The 14,497-nt window shown below is 42.8% G+C and overlaps 1 protein-coding gene across 7 annotated transcripts in view; it reads left to right on the top strand.

Annotated features, from left to right (window-relative positions):
* Positions 1 to 14,497, top strand: part of RUFY1 (RUN and FYVE domain containing 1) — a 377,731-nt gene that overhangs the window by 77,609 nt on the left and 285,625 nt on the right. For all 7 annotated transcript variants that reach the window (XM_069763888.1, XM_069763887.1, XM_069763891.1 and 4 more), the window contains exons 5-6: positions 5,249 to 5,372; positions 8,952 to 9,013. In XM_069763888.1, the coding sequence (XP_069619989.1) occupies positions 5,249 to 5,372; positions 8,952 to 9,013 (186 nt within the window). The remainder of the gene's footprint in view (positions 1 to 5,248; positions 5,373 to 8,951; positions 9,014 to 14,497) is intronic.

Below are 14,497 nucleotides of genomic sequence, written 5' to 3' on the forward strand. Positions count from 1 at the left end.
AGGGTAACAGGAGAAATTGGACCCAAAAAGTTGTTGTCCAATTTGTCCTGAGTACGCTGATACCCCATATGTGGCAGTAAACCACTGTTTGGGCGCATGGGAGAGCTCGGAAGGGAAGGAGCGCTATTTGACTTTTCAATGCAAACTTGACAGGAATTGAGATGGGACGCCATGTTGCGTTTGGAGAGCCACTGATGTGCCTAAACATTGAAACCCCCCACAAGTGACACCATTTTGGAAAGTAGACCCCCTAAGGAACTTATCTGGATGTGTGGTGAGCACTTTGACCCACCAAGTGCTTCACAGAAGTTTATAATGCAGAACCGTAAAAATAAAAAATCATATTTTTTCACAAAAATTATATTTTTGCCCCCAATTTTTTATTTTTCCAAGGGTAAGAGAAGAAATTGGACCTCAAAAGTTGTTGTCCAATTTGTCCTGAGTACGCTGATACCCCATATGTGGCAGTAAACCACTGTTTGGGCGCATGGGAGAGCTCGGAAGGGAAGGAGCGCAGTTTGACTTTTCAATGCAAAATTGACAGAAATTGAGATGGGACGCCATGTTGCGTTTGGAGAGCCACTGATGTGCCTAAACATTGAAACCCCCCACAAGTGACACCATTTTGGAAAGTAGACCCCCTAAGGAACTTATCTAGAGGTGTGGTGAGCACTTTGACCCACCAAGTGCTTCACAGAAGTTTATAATGCAGAACCGTAAAAATAAAAAATCATATTTTTTCACAAAAATTATATTTTTGCCCCCAATTTTTTATTTTTCCAAGGGTAAGAGAAGAAATTGGACCTCAAAAGTTGTTGTCCAATTTGTCCCGAGTACGCTGATACCCCGTATGTGGCAGTAAACCACTGTTTGGGCGCATGGGAGAGCTCGGAAGGGAAGGAGCGCCGTTTGACTTTTCAATGCAAAATTGACAGGAATTGAGATGGGACGCCATGTTGCGTTTGGAGAGCCACTGATGTGCCTAAACATTGAAACCCCCCACAAGTGACACCATTTTGGAAAGTAGACCCCCCTAAGGAACTTATCTGGATGTGTGGTGAGCACTTTGACCCACCAAGGGCTTCACAGAAGTTTATAATGCAGAGCCATAAAAATAAAACAAAATTTTTTTCCCACAAAAATTATTTTTTAGCCCCCAGTTTTGTATTTTCTCTAGGGTAAGAGGAGAAATTGGACCACAAAAGTTGTTGTCCAATTTGTCCTGAGTACGCTGATACCCCATATGTGGGGGGGAACCACCGTTTGGGCGCATGGGAGGGTTCGGAAGGGAAGGAGCGCCATTTGGAATGCAGACTTAGATGGAATGGTCTGCAGGCGTCACATTGCGTTTGCAGAGCCCCTAATGTACCTAAACAGTAGAAACCCCCCACAAGTGACACCATTTTGGAAAGTAGACCCCCTAAGGAACTCATCTTGATGTGTTGTGAGAGCTTTGAACCCCCAAGTATTTCACTACAGTTTATAACGCAGAGCCATGCAAATAAAAAATATTTTTTTTTCCACAAAAATTATATTTTAGCCCCCAGTTTTGTATTTTTCCAAGGTTAGCAGGAGAAATTGGACCCTAAATGTTGTTGTCCAATTTGTCCTGAGTACGCTGATACCCGATATGTGGGGGGGAACCACCGTTTGGGCGCATGGGAGGGCTCGGAAGGGAAGGAGCATCATTTGGAATGCAGACTTAGATGGATTGGTCTGCAGGCGTCACATTGCGTTTGCAGAGCCCCTAATGTACCTAAACAGTAGAAACCCCCCACAAGTGACCCCATATTGGAAACTAGACCCCTCAATGAACTTATCTAGATGTGTTGTGAGAACTTTGAACCCCCAAGTGTTTCACTACAGTTTATAACGCAGAGCCGTGAAAATAAAAAATCTTTTTGTTTTCCCACAAAAATTATTTTTTAGCCCCCAGTTTTGTATTTTCCCAAGGGTAACAGGAGAAATTGGTCCACAAAAGTTGTTGTCCAATTTGTCCTGAGTACGCTGATACCCGATATGTGGGGGGGAACCACCGTTTGGGCGCATGGGAGGGCTCGGAAGGTAAGGAGCATCATTTGGAATGCAGACTTAGATGGATTGGTCTGCAGGCGTCACATTGCGTTTGCAGAGCCCCTAATGTACCTAAACAGTAGAAACCCCCCACAAGTGACCCCATATTGGAAACTAGACCCCTCAATGAACTTATCTAGATGTGTTGTGAGAACTTTGAACCCCCAAGTGTTTCACTACAGTTTATAACGCAGAGCCGTGAAAATAAAAAATCTTTTTGTTTTCCCACAAAAATTATTTTTTAGCCCCCAGTTTTGTATTTTCCCAAGGGTAACAGGAGAAATTGGTCCACAAAAGTTGTTGTCCAATTTGTCCTGAGTACGCTGATACCCCATATGTTGGGGTAAACCCCTGTTTGGGCACACAGGAGAGCTCGGAAGGGAAGGAGCACTGTTTTACTTTTTCAACGCAGAATTGGCTGGAATTGAGATCGGACGCCATGTCGTGTTTGGAGAGCCCCTGATGTGCCGAAACAGTGGAAACCCCCCAATTATAACTGAAACCCTAATCTAAACACACCCCTAACCCTAATTCCAACGGTAACCCTAACCACACCTCTAACCCTGACACACCCCTAACCCTAATCCCAACCCTATTCCCAACTGTAAATGTAATCTAAACCCTAACCCTAACTTTAGCCCCAACCCTAACTGTAGCCCCAACCCTAACCCTAATCCTAGCCCTAGCCCTAACCCTAACCCTAGCCCTAACCCTAGCCCTAACCCTAGCCCTAACCCTAGCCCTAACCCTAGCCCTAGCCCTAGCCCTAACCCTAGCCCTAACCCTAGCCCTAACCCTAGCCCTAGCCCTAACCCTAGCCCTAACCCTAGCCCTAACCCTAGCCCTAACCCTAGCCCTAGCCCTAACCCTAGCCCTAACCCTAGCCCTAATGGGAAAATGGAAATAAATACATTTTTTTTTATTTTTCCCTAACTAAGGGGGTGATGAAGGGGGGTTTGATTTACTTTTATAGCGAGTTTTTTAGCGGATTTTTATGATTGGCAGCCGTCACACACTGAAAGACCCTTTTTATTGCAAAAAATATTTTTTGCAATACCACATTTTGAGAGCTATAATTTTTCCATATTTTGGTCCACAGAGTCATGTGAGGTCTTGTTTTTTGCGGGACGAGTTGACGTTTTTATTGAAAACATTTTTGGGCACGTGACATTTTTTTATCGCTTTTTATTCCGATTTTTGTGAGGAAGAATGACCAAAAGCCAGCTATTCATGAATTTCTATTGGGGGAGGCGTTTATACCGTTCCGCGTTTGGTAAAATTGATAAATCAGTTTTATTCTTCGGGTCAGTACGATTACAGCGATACCTCATTTATATCATTTTTTTATGGTTTGGTGCTTTTATACGATAAAAACTATTTTACAGAAAAAATAATTATTTTTGCATCGCTTTATTCTCAGGACTATAACTTTTTTATTTTTTTGCTGATGATGCTGTATGGCGGCTCTTTTTTTGCGGGACAATATGACGCTTTCAGCGGTACCATGGTTATTTATATCTGTCCTTTTGATCGCGTGTTATTCCACTTTTTGTTCGGCGGTATGATAATAAAGCGTTGTTTTTTGCCTCGTTTTTTTTTTTTTTTTTCTTACGGTGTTTACTGAAGGGGTTAACTAGTGGGCCAGTTTTATAGGTCGGGCCGTTACGGACGCGGCGATACTAAATATGTGTACTTTTATTGGTTTTTTTTTTTTATTTAGATGAAGAAATGTATTTATGGGAATAATATTTTTTTTTTTTTTTCATTATTTTGGAATATTTTTTTTTATTTTTTTTACACATTTGGAAATTTTTTTTTTTACTTTTTTACTTTGTCCCAGGGGGGGACATCACAGATCAGTGATCTGACAGTTTGCACAGCACTCTGTCAGATCACTGATCTGATAGGAGTGCAGGCTGCTTCACAGTGCCTGCTCTGAGCAGGCTCTGTGAAGCCACCTCCCTCCCTGCAGGACCCGGATCCGCGGCCATCTTGGATCCGGGGCTCGAGCAGGGAGGGAGGTGAGGAGACCCTCGCAGCAACGCGATCACATCGCGTTGCTGCGGGGGGCTCAGGGAAGCCCGCAGGGAGCCCCCTCCCTGCGCGGTGCTTCCCTGCACCGCCGGCACATCGCGATCATCTTTGATCGCGGTGTGCCAGGGGTTAATGTGCCGGGGGCGGTCCGTGACCGCTCCTGGCACATAGTGCCGGATGTCAGCTGCGATAAGCAGCTGACACCCGGCCGCGATCGGCCGCGCTCCCCCCGTGAGCGCGGCCGATCGGCTATGACGTACTATCCCGTCCAGGGTCAGATAAGCCCAGGGCACCTCGACGGGATAGTACGTCTAAGGTCACAGAGGGGTTAAAGGAGCACTCCCACTGAGGTTTTTTTTTTAAGTTCATCAAAACTATGACACAGAAGAGAGCAGCGGTAGGTGAGTATACTACTACACACACTACATTACATGCACATAGTTTTGATGAACTTAAAAAAAAACCTAAGTTCATCAAAACTATGTGCATGTAATGTAGTGTGTGTAGTAGTATACTCCCCTACCGCTGCTCTCTCCTGTGTCCACCGCCGTTCTGTTTGGCATCTGAGTCACATCACCGCTCTTCAGACTCTGCGAGTCACGCAGCGCTCTGCATGACCTGGGAACTCTTTTTCACAATGTAAGTCTATGGAGCGTCAGAATGAGGCTTCACAGGCTTTCTTGTAAAAGAGACTTCTGGATCCCACATAGAGGAGAGAGTGAGCCAGCCAGTTTCTATTGCTGTTACATTGCTGAGAAGTGAAGCAGAACGGTCCTGGACACCGGAGAGAGCAGCGTTAGGCGAGTATATTACTACACTCACACTACATTACATGCACTTAGTAGGAGTGCTCCTTTTAGTGCTACAAAGTCATGTCCTCAACATATGTTACACTAAAGGCTGATGTGGCCGACCCTGTTACCTCATTGTACAGACAGCAATAGGCCGTGTAATACAGGGGCCATAGTATAGGAAGTGAGCAGTAGAGCCTTTTGTCATGAAACCCAATAGCAAAAATTATTTTTAGACCCAATTACATGCATTTAAGTATGAAAAAATGTCTATAAAGGCGGGCAACCTTACCTTACTATTATATGTCACTATTTTGACAAATGCTGTTTTTGTTGTTGTTTTGAACAAGTGACTTTTATGAGCACGAAGCTTTAATGATGGAAGAAGAAGGAGCCGTTATTGTTGGTCTTCTCATGGGACTTAACATGATTGATGCAAATTTATGCCTCAAAGGAGAAGATTTAGATTCACAGGTAAGAGTACAAAAAATAAATGGATTTTATGAATTTTAGTAAAATAAGCATGGCTACTATTTACATGTCTATGGTTTAAAAAACATCGCAGGAAAAAAAGGCAGGTGCAAAATACTGAAGAAACAATCGCCCACACCTACCAATTCATGGAGGGGGTGACCCCTAGAAGTAGAATGGTACCTGGATAAGGATTGTATAGGGTGCCAGTCACACAGATCAAGTGCACACTGTCTGGTTACAGTCTATTAGTGACCGTGCTAATAGATCAGGCAGGATTCTCAGCACTATATTAGTATACCCCAACATGGACAGGCACCCCAGTTTTCAAGGCCAACAAAAATGTGCCTGACTGCTTTCTGCATAGAAATGAAAAAAAAAAAGTGCAGTAAAATATAAATCATATGTATGAGGTATTGCTCAATATTTTGACCAAAATACGCAAGCTTGCAACCGATGTCAAGGGTCCTCATGGTCTTGTAAGTACCCACACTAAATGTAAAAAGCAAAAGGGCATAAAAAAAAATGTAAATACTTGGCAGAAAAAATGCAGCCATATTTACCAACACGGGTCAGAAACTAATGCCCTTACAGGATGCAGCAGCTCCCCATGATGACAGCGGAGGCAGCACAGGGGCAAAATACTGAAGAAACAATGGTTCCAGGGTAAGCTTATGGATTCACCACGCTGTCAGCAATGTTATTATTGTTATTATTATGTTTTTAACCCCCCAGAGCTTTTTTCAGTTTTGCGTTTTCGTTTTTCACTCATCTTCTTCACAGAGCCATAACTTTTTTATCTCCTGTCAAAATGGCCATGTGAGGGCTTATTTTTTGTGGGAGGAGTTGTACTTTTGAACGACATCATTGGTTTTACCATGTCGTGTACTAGAAAGTGGTAAAAAAAATCCAAGTGTGGTGAAATTGCAAAAAAATGTGCAATCCCACAGTTTTTTGTTTGGCTTTTTTGCTAGGTTCACTACATGCTGAAACTGACCTGCCATTATGATTCTCCAGGTCATTTCGAGTTCATAGACACCAAACATGTCTAGGTTCTTTTTTATCTAAGTGGTGAAAAAAAATTCCAAAATTTGCTTTAAAAAAAAAAAAAAAAATTGCGTAATTTTCCGATACCCGCAGTGTCTCCATTTTTCGTTATCTGGGGTTGGATGAGGGCTTATTTTTTGCGCACCAAGCTGACGTTTTTAATGATACGACTTTTGTGCAGATACGTTCTTTTGATCGCCCGTTATTGCATTTTAATACAATGTCGTAGCGACCAAAAAACATAATTATGGCGTTTCGATTATTTTTTCTGGCTATGCCGTTTAGCAATCAGGTTAATCCTTTTTTTTATTGATAGAACGGGCGATTCTGAATTTAAACTTTTATATATTTTTTTAATATTTTTAAAACTCTTTTTCTTAAAGTTTTGGCCTGCTTCAATAGCCTCCATGGGAGGCTAGAAGCTGCCACAACTTGATTGGCTCTGCTACATAGAGGCCATGCTCAGATCGCCTCTATGTAGTAGAATTACAGGGTGGCGCTCACAGCAATCCGGCATGAACAACCATAGAGGTCTCCAGGAGACCTTTGGTTGCTATGCCGACGAACCAGTGATCCCCGATCACGTGACGGGTTCAGTGGTGCGCGTATTTCCGGCACGATGGTCTGAAGTGCGCGACATACTATCGCATCCAATGGCAGTAAGGGGTTAAAACATTGTTTTTTGGATTTGGAAGCTTCATGAATATTATCTTAAAATGAGTTTGCAAAACATACCTGCATTTGCTAGCATGTTGGTCAGTGTGTCCTACCTTAGGCTACGTTCACATTTGCGTTGTTGGGCGCAGCATCGGCAACGCAACCAACAACACAAATACACAACGCAGCGTTTTGCGACGCATGCGTTGTCATAAGACCCTACAGATCAAGACTTTCGGCGCAGGGAAAACGCTACAAGTAGCGTCCTCTGCGCCCTGTCTTGTGCGTCTATATGAAGCATGCGTCGTAAAACGCAGTACAACGCATACCGGTGCATGTCCATGCGCCCCCCATGTTAAAGATAGGGGCGCATGACGCATGCGTCAGTATGCGTCGACGACGCTGTGCCCCAAGGCGCAAATGTGAATGTAGCCTTACACCATCTTGTGGCTGGTATGCTTTATTTTAGAACTTACTGTAACTTGTTTCTACACACTTTTCAACGTTGAGGAAGTGTTCTATTCACTAAGATTTTATACTAGAACTCTTTCCTAAAATTTTTAAAAGTCGCAATTTTTTTTGGTGGAACTTGCAAGTTGAGAACATTTTTTACAACTTTTGTCATTTACATGCCAGTCTTGGCCAACTCCTTCAAAATGTCGGCAACATTGGCGGGATGATGTGTGGCTAAGCCTTATGGAAAGTTACACATTTTTGTTGTAATTTGCAGCAGTAATGTATTCCAGTCCCTGACCAGAGGACATTTCTGCCGTTAGGCACACGGCACTTACTCCAGTAGCTCCGTTCACCAATGTTGGCTTTCAAGGCACCAGTCATCATGAGCCACAGCCATAATATGTGCTGCATATGTTGTGTTTCACTTTTCTGCTGTGTTTTTACTAGTAAATTTCTTCCTATGTTTTACCTTCTGGATTTTTTATTATTAAAGTTTTCACTGTTGCTATATTTTAAAGTGAACCTGTAGCATGAAAAAATGCTGTTTACCTGCAGATGTGGGATTAATAGTGTTCTGAATTTGCCCAGTGCCCACACTTAGTACCCCCCCCCCCCCCGCCTGCCCAGAGGGAAACCGCTTTATTCCCTCAAGCAGCATTCAGGTTCCAGTGATGGAAGCGGCGCCGGCGTGGGTTCAGTCACCGCTTTGTAGAGAGAGCAGCAGCTATAACCGCACTCCTGACACTGACAGCAGTTCAACATTAGTACCAGCGGTCAAGTTGGTGCCAGGGCGCGGTTACAGCCGCTGCTCCCTATATACAAAGCGGTGACTCAAACCTCCTCGGTGCCACCTCCATAACTCGCAACGCAATTAACCAGCAGATTAAGGCTATGTGCACACGTTTAGGATCTCTTGCAGAAATTTCCTGAGCAAAACCGGACATTTTCTGCAAGAAATCCACATGCGTTTTTCTCACGTTTTAACCGCGTTTTTACCGCGTTTTTGGTGCGGTTTTCGTGCTGATTTTTCTGGAGTTTCCCAATGCAATAATATAGTGGGAAATCTGCAAAAAAAAAAAACGCTAAATTCATGAACACGCTGCATTTTTTACCGCAATGCGTTTTTTTCGCGGGAAAAAAGCGCATCATGTGCACAAAAATTGCGGAATGCATTCTAAATGATGGGATGTATAATGTATGCGTTTTTTCGCCCTTTTTTTTGGCGAAAAAAGCAAAAATTCTGCAACGTGTGCAAACAGCCTAACACAATATCTGCAAGTTAATAGCTTTTATTTTACATGACCGGTTCTCTTTAAAGAGGGTTTTCTTTTCTGACTCTTACTTTTGTGTATACATTTGTGTTTTTTTTAATTTCTTTACTTTTTTTGTTTTTTTTCTTTATTTTTTCTTTTTCTGTTTTAGGTGGGCATCATTGACTTTTCTTTCTGTCTCAAGGATGTACAGCTAAATGATAGTGAGAAAAAGTATGTATTACAATTGATTTTATTTTCCATAACTTAACATGTTTTCTAATGTTGCATATTTTAACCCCTTAATGAAGCTAATTTTGACTTTAATGACCTGGCTCCATTTTTTTCAAATCTGACATGTCACTTGGGTGTTGATAATCACTCTGGAATGCTTGAACATCCCAGTGATTCTGAAGTTTTGTTTTTTCTTGATACATTGACTTAAATTTACCACTAAGATTAAGTACAATCTGCTTGAAAGCTTTCACAAAAATAACTAAAATGTAATGAAAATGTAAAAAAAATTAACAATCTTCATACTGAATCCTCAGATTCTTAAACCAGATAGTCATCTTGTTAGGATGTCGGTATATATTTTTTTGTTTTTCAAGAAAATTTATGAATAATTTTTTTTACTGATCTATTCCTTTCCGATGTGTCTTTTAGGGGTCAATATATTGGTGATACTATTTTAAAAACTGCACCATACAAATTTGTTCTAAACTGCTTTCAAAAATTTTGTTCCAATGCAACAGAGGAATTAAACCAAAATTAGTTTTTTTCCCACTAAAATACTGCTTTATTTAGCCCAAGGAGTTTTTCATTTTCAAAAGCGTTGAAAGATGAAAAAAAAATTGAACCAAAATTTATTACACAATTTCTCCTGGACATGGATGTAATTCTTAAGAGGTCAAAAACCGTTGTTTAGGAACAAGGCAGGGTTCGAAAGATAAGAATAGGTACCAAAACAGCAGAAACCCTCACAAGTGACCCCCATTTGGGAAACTAAACCCCACAACTAATTTATCTAGGGGTGTGGTGATTTTTTTTTTAAAACTTTTTTTATTGAAGTTTATACCAGGGCTGTCGAGTCCATTTTGGTGGAGTTGAAGTCTGTATAAAATAGACCCACTCTTAACCCCTTCAAGTCGTGGCCCTTTTTCGTTTTTGCGTTTTCATTTTTCACTTCCCTCCTTCCCAGAGCCATAACTTTTTTTATTTTTCCGTCAATATGGTCATGTGAGGGCTTATTTTTTGCGGGACGAGTTGTACTTTTGAACAACACCATTGGTTTTACCATGTCTTTTACTAGAAAACGGGAAAAAAATTCCAAGTGCGGTGAAATTGCAAAAAAAGTGCAATCCCACACTGGTTTTTTGTTTGGCTTTTTTGCTAGGTTCATTAAATGCTAAAACTGACCTGCCATTGTGATTCTCCAGGTCATTACGAGTTCATAGACATCTAACATGTCTAGGTTATTTTTTATCCAAGTGGTGAAAAAAAATTCCAAACTTTGCTTAAAAAAAAAAAAAAAAAGTGCCATTTTCCGATACCCAAAGCGTCTCCATTTTTCGTGATCTGGGGTCAGGTGAGGGTTTATTTTTTGCGTGCCGAGCTGACGTTTTTAATGATACGATTTGGGTGCAGATGCGTTCTTTTGATCGCCGTTATTGCATTTTAATGCAATGTCGCGGCGACCAAAAAAAACGTAATTCTGGCGTTTCGGATTTTTTTTCTCGCTACGCTGTTTAGCGATCAGGTTAATGCTTTTTTTTATTGCGAGATCGGGCGATTCTGAACGCGGCGATACCAAATACGTGTAGGTTTTTTTTATTGTTTTATTTAGGGTGGTGCGAAAGGGGGGTGATTTAAACTTTTATATTTTTTATATTTTTTTCATATTTTTAAAAACATTTTTTTTTTACTTGTGCCAAGCTTCAATAGCCTCCATGGGAGGCTAGAAGCTGGCATAGCCTGATCGGCTCTGCTACATAGCAGCAGTCATCAGATCGCTGCTATGTAGCAGAAATGCAGGTGTGCTGTGAGCGCCGACCACAGGGGGGCGCTCACAGCAGGCCTGCATCAGTAACCATAGAGGTCTCAAGGACCTCTATGGTTACCTTTCTGATGCATCGCTGACCCCCGATCATCGCCGCCCGGCCGGAAGCGCCGGTTAAATGCCGCTGTCTGCGTTTGACAGCGGCATTTAACAGGTTAATAGCGGCGGGTGAATAGCGATTTCACCCGCCGCTATTGCGCGCACATGTCAGCTGTACAAAACAGCTGACATGTCGCGACTTTGATGTGGACTCACCGCCGTGGACTCACCATCAAAGGGGGAGACACGACATGCGCCGTACTATTACAGCGCATGTTGTGAAGGGGTTAAAATATATAATACATTGGGTACAGTAATTCAATGCACTTTTGTGCTGTAATTTGTTCCTGATCTGAGGATTTCTGCTTTTAGTGGAGATGAATCTGTGCTGCACTTTATGTACATGCTCAGTAGTGACCATTGCTGTGGAGTCGGAGTTGGGATTTTGAATCCGAGTCAGGGAAATTGAGGGGTCTGAGTTGGAGGTTTGGCTTACCAACTCCTCAGTCCTGAATTATACAACAGAACAAGGTTTGAATGTGAGTCAAAGGCGAATCAAACCAAGGTTTCCATACCTTATCAAATTTTTCAGGACGTTGTCTTTTTTATATACCATGCTCTCATAGGAAACTGCAATATTTACCTTATTGACCCTGTGTGAAATGCGTGGAGGTTTTCTATCCAATCATCTCATGTTTTGGCTTGCAACCATCCCTTGCAAGCCAAAACAATGTTTTCTTGAGACGAGCGTGAGGGTAGTGAGGCCAGGTCTCCTCAAGGATTCCTAATTGACGCACCTTTGGACAGAGTTGTACAGGGGACTGTATGATATCAATGAGGAAAACTGTGACCTCTTTCCAAAAGTCTGCAGCAGGAGGGCAATACCATATCAAGTATATAAATTCTTCCGCATCTTCCCCACACTTTTGGCAATCTGCAGTGGTAGACCTACCGATTATATTTAACCTCTTTTATATAACCTGCAGGTCAGGTCAGGTAGCATTGTTGGACTGTATACATTGGGACTAGCTTGTTGTTAATTGCTGGTGAAACATATATTGTGGGCAGGTAAAGGCTGCGCTCCAATCCTCCTCTTGTAGGGACGGTGTTACTGTCCATTTCTGCCTAAATGGCAATGAGTAACATTTCCTGCTTAGTAGCTGTGTATTAAAAGGTCACCAGTTCCTTTGGTCCCTGGCTCTTAGGGTCCCAATCAGGCAGTATGAGGGTATGTGAGAATTTCCAATGTCTTAGAAGTGGGTATTTAAGGCTTGCCTTAGTTGCAGATACCTAAAAAAAAGTGTCCCTGTGGGCTTGATACAGCTGTTCATGTTGACCAAGCAAAACAAGAACACCCTGAATGTATGCTTGTGCCAGTGTTTTGACCCCTAAGTTAGACCAAAACGGAGTATCTTGGAAATGCAGCAATTCGGGAAGAGCACTATTATGCCATAAGGGGTACTCGGCTACTCTATCCTTGTATTTAAAAATCTTTTTGGTGTATTTACACACTTGAACCGCAAGTCTGTGAATTGGCAAGACGGACCGCAAGTATTGCTTTGGAGCCTCCAAGACCCCCATTTACTCAAACAGTGCACAAGGTGGTGTTCAAAATTAGGCAAATGATTATCAGCTATATAAAGCGAAGTTGCCCTGCTAAGTAGTATAAAAAGAAGTCCAGGAGTGTCGCACCTGCCTCATCCCTGGACCTGTGATGAGTGGTCAGTTTCAGTTTGTATTTCTTTGAGCCCCATATGAATATGATAAATGTGAGTTGCTCATGGCAAAAACTGTTCGATTCTCCCAGCTGCTGACTGAGGAAGTGAAACCCATATTCTAATTTTCTCCCTCACATACAGCAGAAGAGCGGATATATTTAAATCCTTGACTTGCAGGTGATTTCTTGTTATGTTTATACCTACATATTTATAGTGGGATACTATTCGTAACATGCAGAATTCATCCCCTACTTTCCATTTCATAGTGCTTAGAGGTAACGAAATGAGATAATCTTATAAAAATGCCCCAGTTTAATGGCTGTGTGTGACCATCCGTGCAGGAACAGGTCAAATATACCACAGCTCCTTGCCAGGGGAGGCCGCAAAATACTATAGACACATTACAGTATGGGATCACAAATTATAAGATTATCTCAGCACAGGAGCATTTTTTAACACCTATGCATGTGGAGTTTATTTTTATTCCAAGATCTGTTGATTAAAATATACTTTTGCACAACCCCTTAAAGGGAACCTGTCACCCCCAAAATCGATGGTGAGTTAAGCTCACAGTCATCAGGGTGTTACCTGAAGGAGGAGAAAAAGAAGTTGGATTATACTCACCCAGGGGCGGTCCTGCTCAGATGGGCGTCTCAGGTCCGGAACAGCACCTCCCATCTTCATTCCATGACATCCTCTTCTGGTCTTCACGCCGCGTTTCTGGCGCAGGCGTACTTTGTCTGCCCTGTTGAGGGCAGAGCAAAGTACTGCAGTGCGCAGGCGCCGGGAAAGGTCAGAGAGGCCCGGCGTCTGCGCACTGCAGTACATTGCTCTGCCCTCAACAGGGCAGACAAAGTACGCCTGCGCCAGAAACGCCTGCGCCGGAGCTGCGGCGTGAAGTCCAGACGAGGACGTAATGGAATGAAGATAGGAGGCGCCGGTGCGGACCTGAGACGCCCATTTGACCGGACCGCAGCGGGACCGCCCCTGGGTGAGTATAATCTAATGTCTTTTTCTCTTTCAGGTAACATCGGGGGTTTATCTACAGCATTACAGAATGCTGTAGATAAGCCCCTGATAACGGTGAGCTTACCTCACCATCGATTTTGGGGGGTGACAGGTTCCCTTTAAAGTATACTAACATCCCCTATATATTATGTGAGCCTACTCACAGCCTCCCTATATTCCTTAAGAGTACGCACACAGCCTTCTGTAATACCATAAACGCCAGCACACAGCCTCCTATATTACCGTAAGAGCTCACACATACCCCCCTATATACGGTAAGAGCCCACACATAGCCTCCTATATACAGTGTGAGCCCCATATAGCCTCAATATATACACAATGAGCCCTCCACATACAAATATCCCATACACATACTCCCCTCACTCTCGTTTCTCCAGCTCTGCTCTTGTCTCCTGTCACACTGGGTGGAGAATAAGTTAGTGCACATTATCGGAAAGGGGGAGCCCAAACACTAGGGAAGAGGGGAGTGGAGACCCCTAGCCAGATCTAAAATCACCTTGTCTGCCCTAAACATCCCTATATAGGGTCTGCACCTATCGCCAAGCAGGAACATAATCTCTGCCTGACCCTAGCAATAGGTCCTACATAAGAAGGGGATGGGCTGGGTGCTAGTCAGTTCCCACTAAAGACAGAGAGGGTAGGCGGATGGGGGGAAACACTTAGCTTGAAAAGACAACTGAGATGTCACGCTAGCAATCCTCCAAGGGTCCCCAGGGAAACACTAGCTGACTACTAGAACTTCCAACAAGTCTGAGGCAAGTATGAGCTAACACCCGCACCATGCTGCAGCAATTGAATGTATTTAAACCTTCAGCACAGGTATGTGATTAGCTGCAGAAGGTGGATGGAAAAATCAAGCAGGTACTTGAGATA

Source organism: Ranitomeya imitator, chromosome 4 (assembly GCF_032444005.1).
Source record: "Ranitomeya imitator isolate aRanImi1 chromosome 4, aRanImi1.pri, whole genome shotgun sequence".
Classification (NCBI taxonomy): domain Eukaryota; kingdom Metazoa; phylum Chordata; class Amphibia; order Anura; family Dendrobatidae; genus Ranitomeya; species Ranitomeya imitator.